General features: G+C 37.9%; 1 protein-coding gene across 1 annotated transcript in view; it reads left to right on the forward strand.

The window, feature by feature from the left end:
• DYNC1I1 (dynein cytoplasmic 1 intermediate chain 1) overlaps positions 1 to 16189 on the forward strand; it is a gene marked incomplete at its 3' end in the record, with an annotated part of 330357 nt that overhangs the window by 265495 nt on the left and 48673 nt on the right. The window contains exons 12-14 of the mRNA XM_084230581.1: positions 3616 to 3729; positions 6315 to 6448; positions 9802 to 9946. Of these exons, the coding sequence (XP_084086707.1) occupies positions 3616 to 3729; positions 6315 to 6448; positions 9802 to 9946 (393 nt within the window). The remainder of the gene's footprint in view (positions 1 to 3615; positions 3730 to 6314; positions 6449 to 9801; positions 9947 to 16189) is intronic.

A 16189-nucleotide genomic window follows, 5' to 3' on the forward strand; every position in this document is an offset into this window, starting at 1 on the left:
GGAAAAGGCATCTGTGAAGTTGTTTTTCTAAAGAAATCCTTTACATTTACATTTTAAGGTGGAAACTTCTATTTTCAAATAGACCACAAAGAGCAAGCATTTCATGTCTAAGGCTGGTAGATGGGACTATCGCTAACAGGCATTTTTGATTTGTGATGGGGGTTGCTGCTATGACTTTAAATTCTGGAATGTGTGGTATTAGTCTCAATAGTGAAGTCTGCAGTGACAATATAATCCCTAGGGTTAAAAGTCAACATCTCAAAGCCATTACCCATAATTTAGCAGAAGAGGTTCAGTATAGTCTTCGTAAGACAACTACGCTGTCATTTCCTTTAAGAGAATGACAGGTGTGTTTAGCAATTGTTTCGAGGAATGAGAAGATAGGCATGTCTCCATCAATCCTCGCTACCTTGACATTCAGGATAACTGATGTTCTTTCTCTGAAATGCCCAAATTATGCCCAATGATACAGCTCTACTATTGTTTCAATTTCCTTAATGTGGTTGCCTCATTTATTTCATCTGCTGGCTTCAAAACCATTCTGGCTTGAAAAATGGACTGCTTGGTGCTTTAGCTAAGACCATGAAGAGGAAAATTCTTCTGCTCTCGTAAGATTGACAATGGGAATTGACAAATACCAAGTCAGCCTTAATTCTGATTGACTTGGACCAAAGACATACACAGGTGAAACTAGTTCTTGGGAATCTTGGAAAATTGCTCTTGCTTCACCCCATTTCCCCAAACTAATAACAGAAAATTGTGACCCCAGAAGAAGATGGGCTTGATGCAGGTGTTTGCTCAAGTGGAATGAAACCACTCCTTGGCTCTATGTGAATATCTGGTGTGTTTGTGAGCACACCTTCTGAAATTTCAAAAAATAGTAAGTCCGAAAGGTAGAACAATGCACAATAAGCTTTTGGGGGAGAATCTAAATCCAGGAGCTCTTCTAAGGAGCTAAAGTTTCTTTGTCAAGTAACTTGGATATGACCATGATAACTGAAATACTCTTAAGATCAGACAGAGTAACCTTTTGTTAGAAAATAAAACAAAAAACTTTTTTTTTCATGTTAGGCTGTGTTTAGTTGAATTCATAACTGAAAGTGCGCAGTTATTTTTTGTGACTGTCTTTCAACATTCACTTATGCCCGGCTGATTGGGACCAGGATCAAACAGGAGAAAGAGACCACCACAGATTACTAACTAATTTCCTTTCACACCCACCACACATATGCATTTGAGACAACAGGAAATCCTAATTAAAACAAAATCCTTCTGCCACACAGTAAGTTTATTCCTAAAGTAAATAAAACAATCTGGCATCTATACTGGAAAAATGAGCTCTACCATTTCTTTTTTGTTCCCATTAAGTAGAGGGTGTGTGTGTGTGTGTGTGTGTGTGTGTGGGCATGCCCACATGTCCGCTGCTGTTCTGGTTTCTTCATATCTCTCTCTTTTCAACTGAATTTTATTACTCATGAAAGCGCAGGCCAGTAGTACTCATTAAAGCCAGGGAGGAACTACCACACACAGGTCTTCTGCAGGTGTTTGGCTATATACATTCTTCTAGATGCCTTCTTTCCCTACTTCACTCTAAGGAATCCAATACACTGGGTTAAGGTGGTTTATGCTGATGTTCAGAGGAATCCCAAGGATTCTTGTGGAAAAATACTAAGTAGATTTCAGGTGCATAACAATGTTTAGACCTTGCTTTCCCATTCCTCCATTCTAGAAAATGTGCTGGTTTAGATGATAATTCACCTGTTCTTCCACTTGATTTTAAGGCAGAGTTTGGCCGCTGTGTGATTGCGCATTGCCATAGGTTCCACATACACCAGAGACTTAGAGCATTGTGTATAGTCCTACAACTGGTCGGTACTCTTGATAATCAGAGACCCGGGTAACATTTAGTGTCAGTTCTCTGCGGTAATTGCCACTGACCAGATCCACTAAGACCTATTCATTTGAAAATTTCTGTAGGAACGTGGTGTGAAAACACACAGGGACTGAGTTGACTATCGGTTAGCAAGAGTAAATAGGTGATGCAATTGCCAAAAGAAGGTAATCTTAGGATAAATTAATACAGGCATATTTTTATCACGAGAAGTGACAATTCAGCAGTCTCTGGATCTCTATATTCTGCTCGTTAGAATATAAGGTAGACAGTTGTGTTTCATTCTCAGAACTTCAATGCAAGAGGAATTCAGACAAAATATATTAAAAAAAAAAAAAAGTGACCAGGATGGGGAAGGTACTCAAGAAACAGCTGAAGGAATTGATGATGATAAGTCTGGGTAAGACAAGACTGGGGGGGAGTGTAGGAAAGGTTAATGTAACAATACTCTTTATTCAAAAAGATGAATTTTTTTTTTACTTGATCTATGATCTCAGCGGGCACTGCACTAAAAGTACCTCTGTGAACTTTCTTTTTTCCCATTGGTGGAAGGAGGGAATTAATACTGAAACTGGCTACCCTTTAAGAAAGGTGTTCAAGCGGAGTCTGGATAATCACTGTACAGGCAGATGAGCAGCCGCACTAGATGATTATTATGGTTCCTTCTGGCCAGGAGTTTATATGATAATAATAGTTTGGGAAGCATCCTTTATATAATATCAACATTCCAATATTAAAGATTATTTCATTGTAGTTGTGGCTAGGTATTATGGACAGTAACTCATCAAGAGTAAGACTCAGACTGTCAGCTATTTGCACAGAGAAGCATCAAGTACGCTGTGGTTTGGCCATTGATGGCTAAGCTGCCTTAAATCTAACCCAAATTACTGCTACGTTCTACTTATACTAACCTTCCATTTAGTGTTTAATGTGCAGCTGCAAATGATTTTTAGCCTACCATTTAGGATTCTACAGAGTGGGATAATCTACTAGAGTCATGACAGAACGTTAGAGTATCTTGCTTACAATTCCCAGGATGTAGAAATGACCTTTCTCAAGACCTTGGCCAAACCTAAGCCTCCATACTACCCCAACTGATATTTTGAAAAACAAATCTATCATTATCCTAGATTTTGCAGTAACATAAAAGAACCTAATTTTATCTCACTAGGTGCGCTGTGCCAGTAATTTCTACCACCAATGTCTCTCCCTCAAATTAAAGAAGCTGATGAATATTAGCCACTTTTTTTTATAAAGAACATTAAATGTTTGGCACTGTGACTATAATGCATTAAATTCCAGATTTAGTAACACTCGTTCCTTCCAAAAGTCAATAGTTGTACCCTTTTAAAGACTGTCTTTTTCCATCATTCATGGGGAGCTTAGAAGCCAAGCTATGAAGAATCACTCGAGCAATCCAAAATCACTTCCCTGTGCTGCTCTGGCCCCATCAATCCTCATTTGCTCTCGCTTCCTTCAGCTCTGTTACACTGCCTCTGACTGAGCAAGGTGAAGCTTTGTAAGTATTTCCACTATTATGTGTTGCTGCCAGAGCTTTTAGAAAGAATCAGGTTCAAATCAAAAGTGGCAAATGACCTGAGGCTTGTATTACTGTAGGATTATGTCACTCTTTAATCCTTGTTTTAGAGTAATGTGTTTGACACTCAACTGTAAGCATTTCCTTTTGGATCAAAGTTTGATCCTCCATGTTTATGTTTTTGCAGCATCCCGTGTACTGTGTAAATGTTGTTGGGACCCAAAATGCTCATAACCTCATCACTGTCTCCACGGATGGAAAAATGTGTTCCTGGAGCTTGGACATGCTCTCATCTCCGCAGGTGGGTTTGTTTTCCCCTACACATAGGAGCATCCTGGTTAAAAGAGGTATCTGCCTAATGGAACATAGTTCCTAAAAGCCAAACCCTCACATCCTATAGGAGCTAAAAAGAATGGATGCACTTGAAAGAGTGGGGTCTGCTATCAGTAGTCTCTTGAAGCCAAAACCCATTTCCTTTACCACAGATCATGTAATTATTGTAATACATTAATCCTTAGGTCAGTTTAAAGTGAAAAAGAAATAATCCATTTCAAAGTAATTATGGAAGTTGCCTGTGGTAGGAATTGTATTTACCCTACAGCATAGTTAAACAAATGCAAAATGAGGTTAGAGTTTAGCATAGCAATCCCAGACAGGTACTTGTCTTGGAGAAAAGGTAGCCCAGCCAACAGAAACCCAAGTCCTTGCTTGTATCCATAGCCTAGACAACCACTGATATGTATAAAGAATTTATCAAACCATCTGTTTTCTCCCCTGAAATGTTTGCTAGCACGATTCCTGCCATTCCTTGCTCAATAAATAAATGAGAAGTGGAAAATGAAAAAGTTTCAAAGTTTCTAAACCACTACTGACTACACTATTGGGAACCAAAGGTGCAAACGTGGAACAGAGCTTTGGGAGGAGGCATCTATTGCAGTTTTCAGACCTTATGTATGTAAACATAGATACAAGAGAACACGTACACACACACACATAAACATACACACACACTCTCTCCACAGTGGTTGGTGGGGGAAAAAAAAGTACTTCACTACCCTCCAACTGAAAAACAGAGAAGAGTACACAGCTAAAGCCCTTGACAAAAATGTGAGGGTACATCATAAAAATTATAAAAGATACCTAGTTGATAATTCTCAATTTTAATATTCCCATTCCTTTCCCTGAAATAATCACCTTAGAATGTCTCTCACACAATTCTAGAAGACACTGAAGTTTCAACTTACATAAAATGTGAAAACTGTAGGGCATCCTTTATGGAGATAAATACAGATGTAGAGAATACTATTAAAGACTCAATACATTCTCTGTATGGGGGCGGTAATGGGTGGAGAGAGAGAAAGCGCTAACAAACTCCTTACAATTTAACTTCCTCTATTTTGCTGATCTTTAACATTATATAAGTCAGAAGTTGTGGGTATTTTATGGTTTTCTCTTAAAATTTTCATCAGGGACTTGTTTTCTTTTAAAAGCATGGAGATTACAAACATACATAAGAGCAAACCCGCTATTTGGGAATTTTTAATTGCCCATTTTGCTGATTAAACACGTATTTGTTTAGGTTAAAACCAGTCATATATGGGCTACAAGCCCATTTTATTAGTTTCAGCATGCCTGTAGACTCCTGTCTCTTTACAGAGATTGGAAGTTTCATGGCAGACTTCCCTGGACAGCAAGGATAGAGGGGAACATCCAACAGTTGCCTGGGTTTCTCTCTCTCCCAAGTGGGCAGCCAAGAAACAATACCTTCCCTGATGCTCCATTTTAGCAGTGCAGCAGAACATTCTCTGCATTAAATTGTTATAGCATTGCCTCATGGAGGCTCACGATGTGTGCATATCAGGTACGGTGGTGGGCATATCACATGACCCCATGGTCTGCGTACCCAGACTGTTAGCACGCACTTCCAGTTTATGGACTCCTTGACTGAGATGACCTGCTTTACTTGTTTGCACAAGATGACTGAATTCTCAAGCAACTACAATGACATGATTTTTAAAAATCATTTTGGGGGCCTCCCCTGGTGGCGCAGCGATTGAGCGCTGAGCTGCGAGGCTGCCCGCAGCCTCTGCAGTGCTGGTTCGTTCCCCGGCCGCTGGCGAGGGTCCCTCAAAAAAAAAAAAAATCATTTTGGGTACTGAGTGGCTATTTGATATAGATAGCCAGATTACTCATGAATGTTCGTGATACTTAATTCCTCTTCACTGTCAATAAACTTAATTCAGCAGAATTCTCTTAAAATACCCTTTAATACTGAATTTTAATAACCAGTTCAGATAAAATAAAAACTCTCTTTACTATCTTAATCATTTAAACACCATTCTTTGAGGCTTCTCGCCTACATCCCCAACAGTGGCCCTTCATGGAATCTAGTCCCTGTTGAAATCTGGTTTTGATGACCCGAGTGACAACTTTCTGGTTTTATTCCATGGAGGACACACACTCCTCCTTTGACAAATGTGCTTAGTCCATCTGATATTAATACATGTGTATTGTCACGAACAATTGATTTTGAAAATGTTTGTAAATACAAGGGTATTGTGTGTTTTATTAAAGCCTGGGGCTGACAAGTGTAACCATTACAGTATTATCTTTAGTTTCTGCACCATTAGTTTCAAAATTCTCACCTGTCATCTCTGCCTGACTTAAGAAGCAGCAGCACACGCTGATGAAATCCAGCCGGCCTGAAACCAGAGATACACAGAAGCAGGAATGTCAGGGGCAGTAAAGCGTGGTTTCTGGCACAGCTGGGGTCTTTTGTAACACTGTGAAAAGCAAACAGATGATTTAGCCAAATGATTTTTCCGTGCTATCTTTGGCACGGCAAGGAGTTGACAGAGGGAATGTAACCACTCTGTGTTTTGGTAGGAGAGCATGGAGCTGGTGTACAATAAGTCCAAGCCTGTGGCTGTTACCGGAATGGCTTTCCCGACAGGAGACGTCAATAACTTTGTGGTTGGCAGTGAGGAGGGTACAGTCTACACAGCCTGTCGTCATGGAAGGTGATTTTCCGTTTTCTTACAGATGACGCGTTCCTCATTTCCCAAAGTCTGTTATCACATTCTGGGTTGTAACCACCTTGCATTTATGAGAACAACATTACTGAAAAAATGCCCAAGTATAATCTCAAGTTTTCATTATCTTGTAGCAGCCGTCTGCTGTGGTCATTAGCCTTTTTAAGTCTATTATGGTTTACATTGCCTTGAGGGAAAAAAGTTCAAGCTTCTTAGCATATAGTATGAGTCCTTGACTACCTTCCTCTTCCCAGCCTTAGCATGCTCCAGTTACACGTACATCAGGAATAACAATTCCCAAATACTGCTTATCCCACCAGACCATTAGTCTGTACTTTCAATTTCTTCTGTTGGGTCTGACATTTCTTGCTATTGGCCTGGTTAAGTCCTCTTGATCCTTCAAGAGCCAGCATAGAGGCCATGACATGCAGAAGCCTCTCCTGACTCTACTGCGCAAGGAAGCCATCCTTCCCTTATGAGTCTATGGCATGTTTATTCCTTTGATTTGTTCATTCTTTCACAAGAATTTCCTAAGAAGTCATCATGTGCTAGGCACCATCACATCATAAGGATGCAGTAAGACACAGGCCTGGGGTGCCTATTCTGGCTAAGGGGCAAAGACAATAAGCTAATAAATAATAAATGTTTTAAGAATAATTTCTATGAAGAAAGTCAGAGTAGAGAAGGGAGCTAGGACCACAGGTACAGAATAGGTATGCTATTTTATATGTTTTTATGTATTCTTCTACAATAGCATTGATCACATTTTATTTTAATTACCATTTTGCCATTTTCCCTTACTAAATAATTTCCATTTCATCACTGATTCCTTGTCTGGTGTCAAGCACGCAGGAATTAAATAGCTAAAAATCCACATGAGAAATAAAGAAATGACAATATCTAAATAATATAGAGAAGTGCCTTAGGCCCCTTTCTTCCAGTCAGCAAGAGTAGAACAGTATGACATATACAAGCCACTGTAGAGTTTTCAAGTGATAAGAACTCTGCCTTGATGGACACGACTGGCAAATGCCCCTGGGAAACAGATCCGTCAGGATGAAGTGAAATCCAATAATCTGGACCAGGTGATAAAATCACATGCAAAACTGAGATGAGAGGCCTCATCCCTCTTGAAAGGTTCAATTCTGTTCACTTGTGGTACTTAATTTCTCTTTCACTTTAGTAGTTGTAATTCAACTGATCTTTCATCATTTACATTTATCCCAGGCTCTTTATATTTAATAAGGAACCACAGATTGTGCAAAGTTCAAACTCCTGAGTTTTTGTGATTGGTAGAATTAGCAAGCATCGATGACCCAGCCATGTGATTTTTCCATTCACCCAATACGAGCTATGACGTTCCTATATTCTGCACCGAGAAACAAACAGCACTGGCACCACTCACAAGATTTAAAGATGACTAGAAAGCCATGCCTTATAATTCTATGCCCAGTGTTCCTCTTTCATAAGCATTGGCTAGGGACGTTCATTAAAGTCTTATTAAAGCATAAAAAGATTTGATCAAGTTGTTCATTCATGCAAATAGTTGCCGCACAGATAGATAGGCATCATTTAATCCAGGTTCCTACCTTCAAGAATGGTGGGAATGCAAATGCACAAATATCTGCAATACAACTAGAATGTCATGTGGCAGGAAAGAGACACAGAATGCAGTGGTCCAAACGTGGAGTCGCAACTTTGCCTACACATCTATTGGAATCAACATGTCATAAGTTCAATTGACTCAATTCTCCAACTTAATGATTTATGAAGGATACAGAACATGACTATAGATAACTCAGGTTTTTTTTTTCTCTAATCTGAATAACCTCTTACATGAGTATTTTTGTTCTGTGGTTATTGTCCTTTTCAAGCACAACCAAAATATGGACTGTGGTTCAAAGGAAGAGTCCCCAAGGTACACGACACCGATCTTTTTACAAGCTTGATTCTGCTTTTCACAAAGGTCCATCCATCTGAAATATATAATACAGACCCTAGTAAAGTTGCAAAGTAGCCAGCATTTGGCTGTGTAGCAATAATTTCAAATGGGTCATACTTAGGGACCCAGAGGCAGGGATTTCTATTTTCCACCTAACATAGAGAAGGTGCAAATCCACTTCCATAAATTAAACAAGGTCCTCATTTTGCACCCTATAAACCCTTTCAGGATGCTGTTAAGAGCAAGTGGAGTCTCACCAGGGGCCACTTCAAAGATCAGTTCCACGTGTTCATTAGAACAAATTTAAATGATCACGTGTGTGAAAGGGCTGTTAGCAGTTTCACTGGGCATAATTTTTGAGTGCCTGTTACATGGAACACACACTGCAGCACTTTGCTCATGATGTCAAATTTTGCTCAGCACACTGACATTTATTGGTGCTCCAGAAGTCAAAATGTTTTAATAACTTAACTCATTTTTACTCTGGTGACACAATATTTAGATTCCACAATTCCTATGTATTTGTCATATGTGTAACCTCATGCACATCAGATTTTACAATATTGCACTTTAGTATATTTTCTAGTTGGTTATGATTGCATACAGGCTATTATGTGGTAATGGGGGTGGGGGGAAGTGGCAATAATCCCAGCTTAAGCAAAGTATGTCTGTTGATAACTTCAAAATGTATATCACTATTTCTCAAAAGTTGTTTTGTTGAAAAAAAGGGCATACATTTGTCCCTTTACCTTTGTTATTTCTTTCAACAAATATTTGTCAAGCACTTACTATATACAAAACATTTGGTAACAAGAAAGGCAAAGCACCAGACCTTATGGAATTTATATTTAGTGGACTTGCAAATCTCTCTTCTGCTTTTAGTGAAGAAATCATTTTCTCCATATTACATTTAAATTATGTGTATTATTTTCTGGTGACAAGAGTTTTGATGAATATTACATTTTAGGTATGTCAGCCTAAGAAATTTCCTTGAAAAGATAAATGTAGGTATATGAGGATGTGTGGAATTTTACAGCCACTAGGCTCCCCAAAGGGAGTTAAAAAGGAACGGGTGCCAAATGTCATAACAAGAATACACTTATTAAAAATATGAAAGCTTCTGAGTCTAAGTATGTATGTTTACAATTATAGTAGCTGCATCAACAATGGTAGAATTTGAGGAACACCTATAATAGAATATTTCTATTACAAAAATAGTCTAGCACGTTTGCAAACAATTTCTCTCAAGGTAACTGTGAAAGTGATTTCATCGTTGATGATGCATGGTTCTTCTAAATTATGGTGATGTAATCACACAGACAAAAGTTTTGTTTGTTTTTAAGCATGCACTGGTTTTAAAAGGTCACTGAAATTCTGTTCATGTGTGGTCTTCGTGCAGCAAAGCAGGTATCGGTGAGGTCTTTGAAGGTCACCAAGGGCCAGTGACAGGAATTAACTGCCACATGGCAGTGGGTCCAATCGACTTTTCACACCTGTTTGTCACATCATCATTTGACTGGACTGTCAAACTGTGGACTACAAAGGTAAGAATACCTTGATTGAAATTTCTCAGAATAATACACAGGCAGAGGACAATGTTTTGTTCCCCGTGGGGAGTTATAGAGAATGTGAAGTCTCTTCCATATTACCTGGCACTCTGGGAATTTGGACAACCTGCTGGGGAGCCTGAAATGCCTCAGAGCTAATTAACATTCATTTTCCAGCCCCATTTTATTTATTTTTCAATATTTCATTATCACTTGAAAATATTCTAATTGTAAAATGTTCAAATAGTGATGAAACCTCAACACTAACCCTGCCCACAAATTTCCCTTCATTGTCCTCTCCCTGGAAATAACCTTGGTTACCAGCTTAGTGTTAATCTTACAGAGCTTTGCATCACTCACATGCATACAAATGTTCCTACATAAATATAATGCTTGGATTGGGGAAAGGGTTGTTTTGAGCCTTTGGAGGTTTTTAAGCTAGCAAATGATACCATATTATTTGTATCTGAAAAGATCATTCTGACCATGTAGGAGAGCAAGAAAAGGAAAGCCCACCTAGAAGGAAGGTACAGTAATTTAGGGAAGAAATGACAGTGGTTTAGACCAGTAGTTTGGGATGGAGAGTACCAGAGGAATTGGTGAGCCATTTAAGAGATAAAAGCCACAGAATTGGTGATTGATTTGACACCAAGGTGAGACTAGGATCATCAGAAAAAAATCCCAGGTTTGTGATGGAAGCTACTACTGATTTGTGGGAACTTTCACTGCACTGGAAAATGCCAGAGGAAGGGCATGTCGGAGAAGAACTTTGCACAAATTGAATCTCATGCTCCTGGCAGAGTAAAGTCACAATGTCCACTAGGCAGTTTGATATGGAACACAGAAGCAGAGGAAGAATGCTGGACTGCAAGTATACACTTAGTAGTAGTCAGATTTGCAAGAAGGGATTTTAAAATAAATGCTAAGGCACAATCCAGAGTAAAAGGGATATAAGGAAATAAGCAGGAGAAATGGAACCAGACAAGGAGATTAAAACAGATAAGGTAGCCCAAGAAATAGGAGAAAACTTCAAATTTGTCTGTGTGTGTGTGTGTGTGTGTGTGTGTGTGGCTTCATGGGTATTAATGGAGAAAACTGTGCCAAGATGACAGAGTTAGCTCCTAACTGTATGAAAAACAATGTCACTTATAAGAGAAATTCAAGCTAGAACCAATTTCAGAAACTGACTTTCAACTATCAGATTGCCAAGAACCCAAAATTTTGATAATATACTCTGTAAGGAAATGAAAGAAAACAGTTTTTCCTCACACATTGAAATTGTAAATCCAAAAATGATAAAACACCATGGAGGAGAATTCAGCAACTTCTGAAAATAATATATGCAAATTAGCTCATTGACAGAACAATTCCCACTCTAGGAATTTGTGCGAAAGATGTACTAGCAAAATAAGACAAAAGCTTCTGCAGAGGGATTTCATAATCACAAAATGCTGGAAACAACCCAAAAGTCCATCAATAGATCACTGGATGATCAAAAATATGGTACATCCACATGAAAGAAAACTGTTCAGGTATAGTAAGAAATGAAGACTTTCACATTCTATTCAGGAATGATTTCTGGCGTATATATTTATTTATTTGAAAACAAAATTTATTTTCTCATTTGTAAAATTTCCAGTTTCTCTGATTCTTTTTTTGTTTGTTTGTTTGTTTTTAATTGTATTTTTTTATTCAGATAGCACTGGTTTACAACACTGTATATGATTTAGAGGCATAAGTTCACCATCACTTATCCTCAGAGAAATGCAAATCAAACCACAATGTGATACCACCTCATATCCGAGAGAATAGCCCATAGCAAATGTCAGAAACAAGAAGCATTGGTGAGGATGTGGAGAAGAAAGAACCTCCTACACTGTTGGTGGGAATGTAAACTGGTCCAGCCCCTTTGGAAAACAGTGTAAGGTATATTTTTAAATGAGAAAGCCAAGGTGGTGGAAAGTACAAATAGGATATTGTCATTGTTTAGTGTTATATTTATATATATCATATATTTTTAAATATTGGAAAGATAAACCACATACACACAGATATTATTTATAGAAGGTAGGAAGCTGAAAGAAACTAATAGCCATGCTTCACTGACTATGCCTTATTTGTACATTTGGTTTGGAAGCCATATGAATATTTTGCACAATTACAAGACAAAATAAAATAACGAAGCTGCCCGCAGCCTCTGCAGCGCTGGTTTGATCCCCGGCCACAGGGAAGGGTCCCACATGGCGTGCAGACCTCTCCTATCACGCCCGCTGCTCCCCTCAGCAGTGTATTTCGTCAGTCAGCCTGTTCTGTTCCCCACTCTGGCTCTGGTGAATTCTCTCACCCTCCCACTCTTCTGACTGTACCCAGTGCTTATATAATAAATAAATCCTTTAAAAAAAATTCAACTTTAGTGTGGTTCAAGGTGGAGGGAAAACCTTACAGTAAGGAATGATTGTAAGTGACTTTAAAGTCCTATATTTGTTTTTTTTTTAATTTTATTTTTATATTCCCCATATAATTACAACCCCCTTATTTCGACCCCAATCTCTCCTTTCCCTGCCCCCCACCCCCAAAGAGGGTCTCTGGTTCATAGTTGCTTGTTGATTTTGATATTGTCTTTCTTATAGTTATTTTTTTTCCTATATTTGCACTCTACATTTCTAAAGGAGTATATTTTAAGAATCAAAAGTACCTAAAAATTTTTACTTCCAGTAGTCATATTGTCACTCTTATTCTGACATTGTTGCATTTATATAATGAGATAAATTGAATATGTTGATGTGATTGAGGATTGATCCGCTGGGTTGAAAGGAAATATAAATACAAGAAGTTAAGTAAAAACCCTGTAGTAATCCTGAATTTGAGCTGGACATAGCTATGAAGACTCAAGATGAAAAAAATCTGTAGAGACTCTTTTAAATCTAAAAGAATACATACTCACAGCTCTACCTATCAGACACATCTATTTTGTCATAATGGAAATCAAACACTACAAATGTCTTGTCAAAGGACTTGGAAGTCAAGTTGAATAAGTGCCCATTGGTCAAATAATATCAATAAGGATAACAGATTCATCAGTTCACAATGATACTGAAAAAAGGAGGGAAAAACTCATTGGTTATCTTTGGAGGATACTAAGGGAACCAACACATTATTTTGGAGACTGATGAGTAAAGGAATGAATGAATTATTAATTCAGGAAGAAGCAAACATTTATTCTGTCTTTTCTACATAATTTGTACTTCAGGGTTACTAGGTGTAAGTACTGTAATAAAGGAAAGTTTTTCTTTATAGAGATATTCTGCTAATATTAGGAAGAAGAAATGATAGGATTTGAATATGATCAAATCATGATCTAGGCAGTTACTGTTGTTAATATCATAAAAATAGAAACAATTTTCATTATTTTGGAAGCATACAATACCATCTTTGAAGTAGGTTTGGTCACCAAATCAAATCTGAATCTTATCAATCCACCAGATCTCTGAGTTTCCATGCATTAGGAGATACAGATGCAAAATGTTAAATAATACCAGGTATGCAATCAGCCAAACCCACACTGTGGTGAAATGTATGGATTAACTGATTTCATTGCTCCAAAAAAAGTTTTGAGGGGATAAAATATATACAGAGGTGGAAAGTATGTATCAAAACAAAATAAAACAAAATAGAACAATAGAACCAAAATAGAACCAATCTCAAAATATGGGTCCTATATTGATCTTGATTCAAACAAACCCCATTAAAAAAAATAGAAGGCTATTAGGGAAATATGAGTGTTATCTGATATTTGTTGATATTATTATTGGGTTTGATAATGATGTTGTGATCATTTTAAAAGGTTTCCTTTTAGAGATGTGTACTGAAATATTTAAAGGAGCTCTCTTATGTCAGAAATTTGCTTCAAAATACACAGATGTAGATGAATAAATAGATATCTATGTATGATTTTATATATATAAACATCCTTATGGATATCTAGATGAATATAGATGAATAAGATTTGCCATTTACTGATATTGAAGTTAGATATTATTCCATTTCTGAATGTTTGAAATTTTTATGTCCCCCCAAAAAAGAGAAAGGAGCAACCAATAGTAACAAATATTTCAAAGAAGTAACATCAAAACTGAAATATGTCCTTGTATTTAGCAACTTGGAAACCTCTAGTGCCAATGACAAGTCTAGTCTCAGGGAAGCATGGTTAGGGTGGAACTCAAATGACCTAACGGGCTAAGGAATGAATGGAAAAGCAAGGAAGCACTGAAGAAAAAGTTAAGTTTGGCTGTGAGTAGAGGAAGATAAATGGTAGAAAAGCATTTTTTCCTACTCTTTCCTTTCCTTTCCTTTTTAAGATTATGGGGAGTTTTGAGGATGATGACGTTATTGTAGGAGAGTAAAGAAAAAGATCAGAAAATCTTTAAGGACAAGGCACAGAAAGCATACTGGTCATGCTGGAGTGAATGAGATGCACAGCACAGGCAGTGGCATTTGTTTTGTTGTAGTAACAGGAAGGTATGAGGGCTCTTTCTTTGCCAACCTCCCCAGCACTTGTTGTTTTTGGTATTCTCACAAGCATAAGGTGGTATCTCATTGTGGTTCTGATTTACATTTCCCTAATAATAAACAAAGATAATTTTTTTTTTCTTGTGTATATTGACCATCTGTATGTCTTTTTTGGAGAAGAGTCTGTTAAGATCTTTTGCCCATTTTTGATTGCATTATTGATTTGTTGTTACTGAGTTATATGAGTTCTTTATCCACCTTAGCTACTGACCCCTTGTTGAATGTATGGTGTGCACATATTTTCTCCCATCCATTAGGATATCTTTTGAGTGATAGTTTATTTCATCATGCAGAAGTTTTTAGTTTGGTGTAGTTTTATTTGTTTACTTTTGTTTTGGTTTCCCTTGCCACTGGAGTTGAGTGCCCCGAGACATCTCTGAGGTCATTGTTATAGAGCGCAGCACCTATGTTTTCACCTATGTATTTTATGGTTTCAGATCTTACATCCATGTCTTTAATCCATTTTGAATTACTCTTTGTATAAAGTGTGAGGGTGGTGCAGTTTTACTGGTTTACATGTGGCTGTCCAGTTTACCATACTATTTGTTGAAAAGGCTTTTCTTTTCCAGTGAATGCTCTTGGGTCCTTTGTCATAAATTAACTGTCCAATAAGTGTGGGTTTATTTTCCAGCTCTCAATTCTATCCCATTGAGGTAAGTTGAAATATTCTAAGTGAGGAGTAGAGGTACTGAAGAGAACAGGTTTCAACTGGTTACAGAAGAGAACAAGAAGATCCAGTTAGGGGAACAAAGATAGACTCTGTACAGTGTCGAGAACCCATCTGGGATGGACACCAGACAGTTTCAGTGGCATCAATCTTCAGGACATGCTTCTTCCAATAGAGCTTAGCAGTGCCAATAGGAGCATGGATAAGAGGAATGGTTAGATGGATCCTGGGTTGGCACTTCTTCTTAAGGATACAGCAAGGGAGATGGTAAGCTTATAAGAGAAGTAGGATAACACTGAGACAGGTCAAAGAGGGAGTTTTGCATGAGAAAGATGAAGATGAAGGCAAATGAGTTTAACATGGAATGAGAAATACAGGGTATGGTGGAAACATCTGTAGGGGAGGAGAGCAATGAGGGGTTGGTTCAGATGAAATAAGCACTAATAGATTTTCTAGAAAATTCTATGAGATCACCAAGAATGAGGAGAGGAGAGGCAAAAAGTGGCTTGGAATTCTGAACAGGAGGCTAATTTTTAACTCTCAAATTCTAGCGAGGACAGCATGAAGGAAGAGAGGATTAAAACATTACATTGTCTTCTTTCTGCACCTCTACCTACCATGCCAAGTTTCATCCTTTAAACCACAGTCAGGGAAGGTTTCACACTAAAGCAGAAACTTTATTGGAATAGTTTACCTGGCAAATAGAGGACCAGGCTGCTTTCCAGGCAGCTGAACCAACAATTTAATGAGCAGCCATTTAAACCTAAATCCAGTTAGGGAATGTCATGCCATGAGGCTGGAAAGACTGCTCCATATTTGTGTATGTCTATAATTGCACAGGTTTATTTGTTTTATAAATGATGACAAGTCATGTTAGGAGTGCATCAGAATTTAATTTGGGGGAGTATTCATGGGAACTGAATTCCAGAGATGGGGGATGGGAGATAGGACCAACATTTGCTGAGGCCATACTATGCACCAAACATTGTGCTAAATGTGTTATA

The sequence above is a fragment of the Talpa europaea genome (assembly GCF_964194135.1).
Source record: "Talpa europaea genome assembly, chromosome: 3".
NCBI lineage: Eukaryota > Metazoa > Chordata > Mammalia > Eulipotyphla > Talpidae > Talpa > Talpa europaea.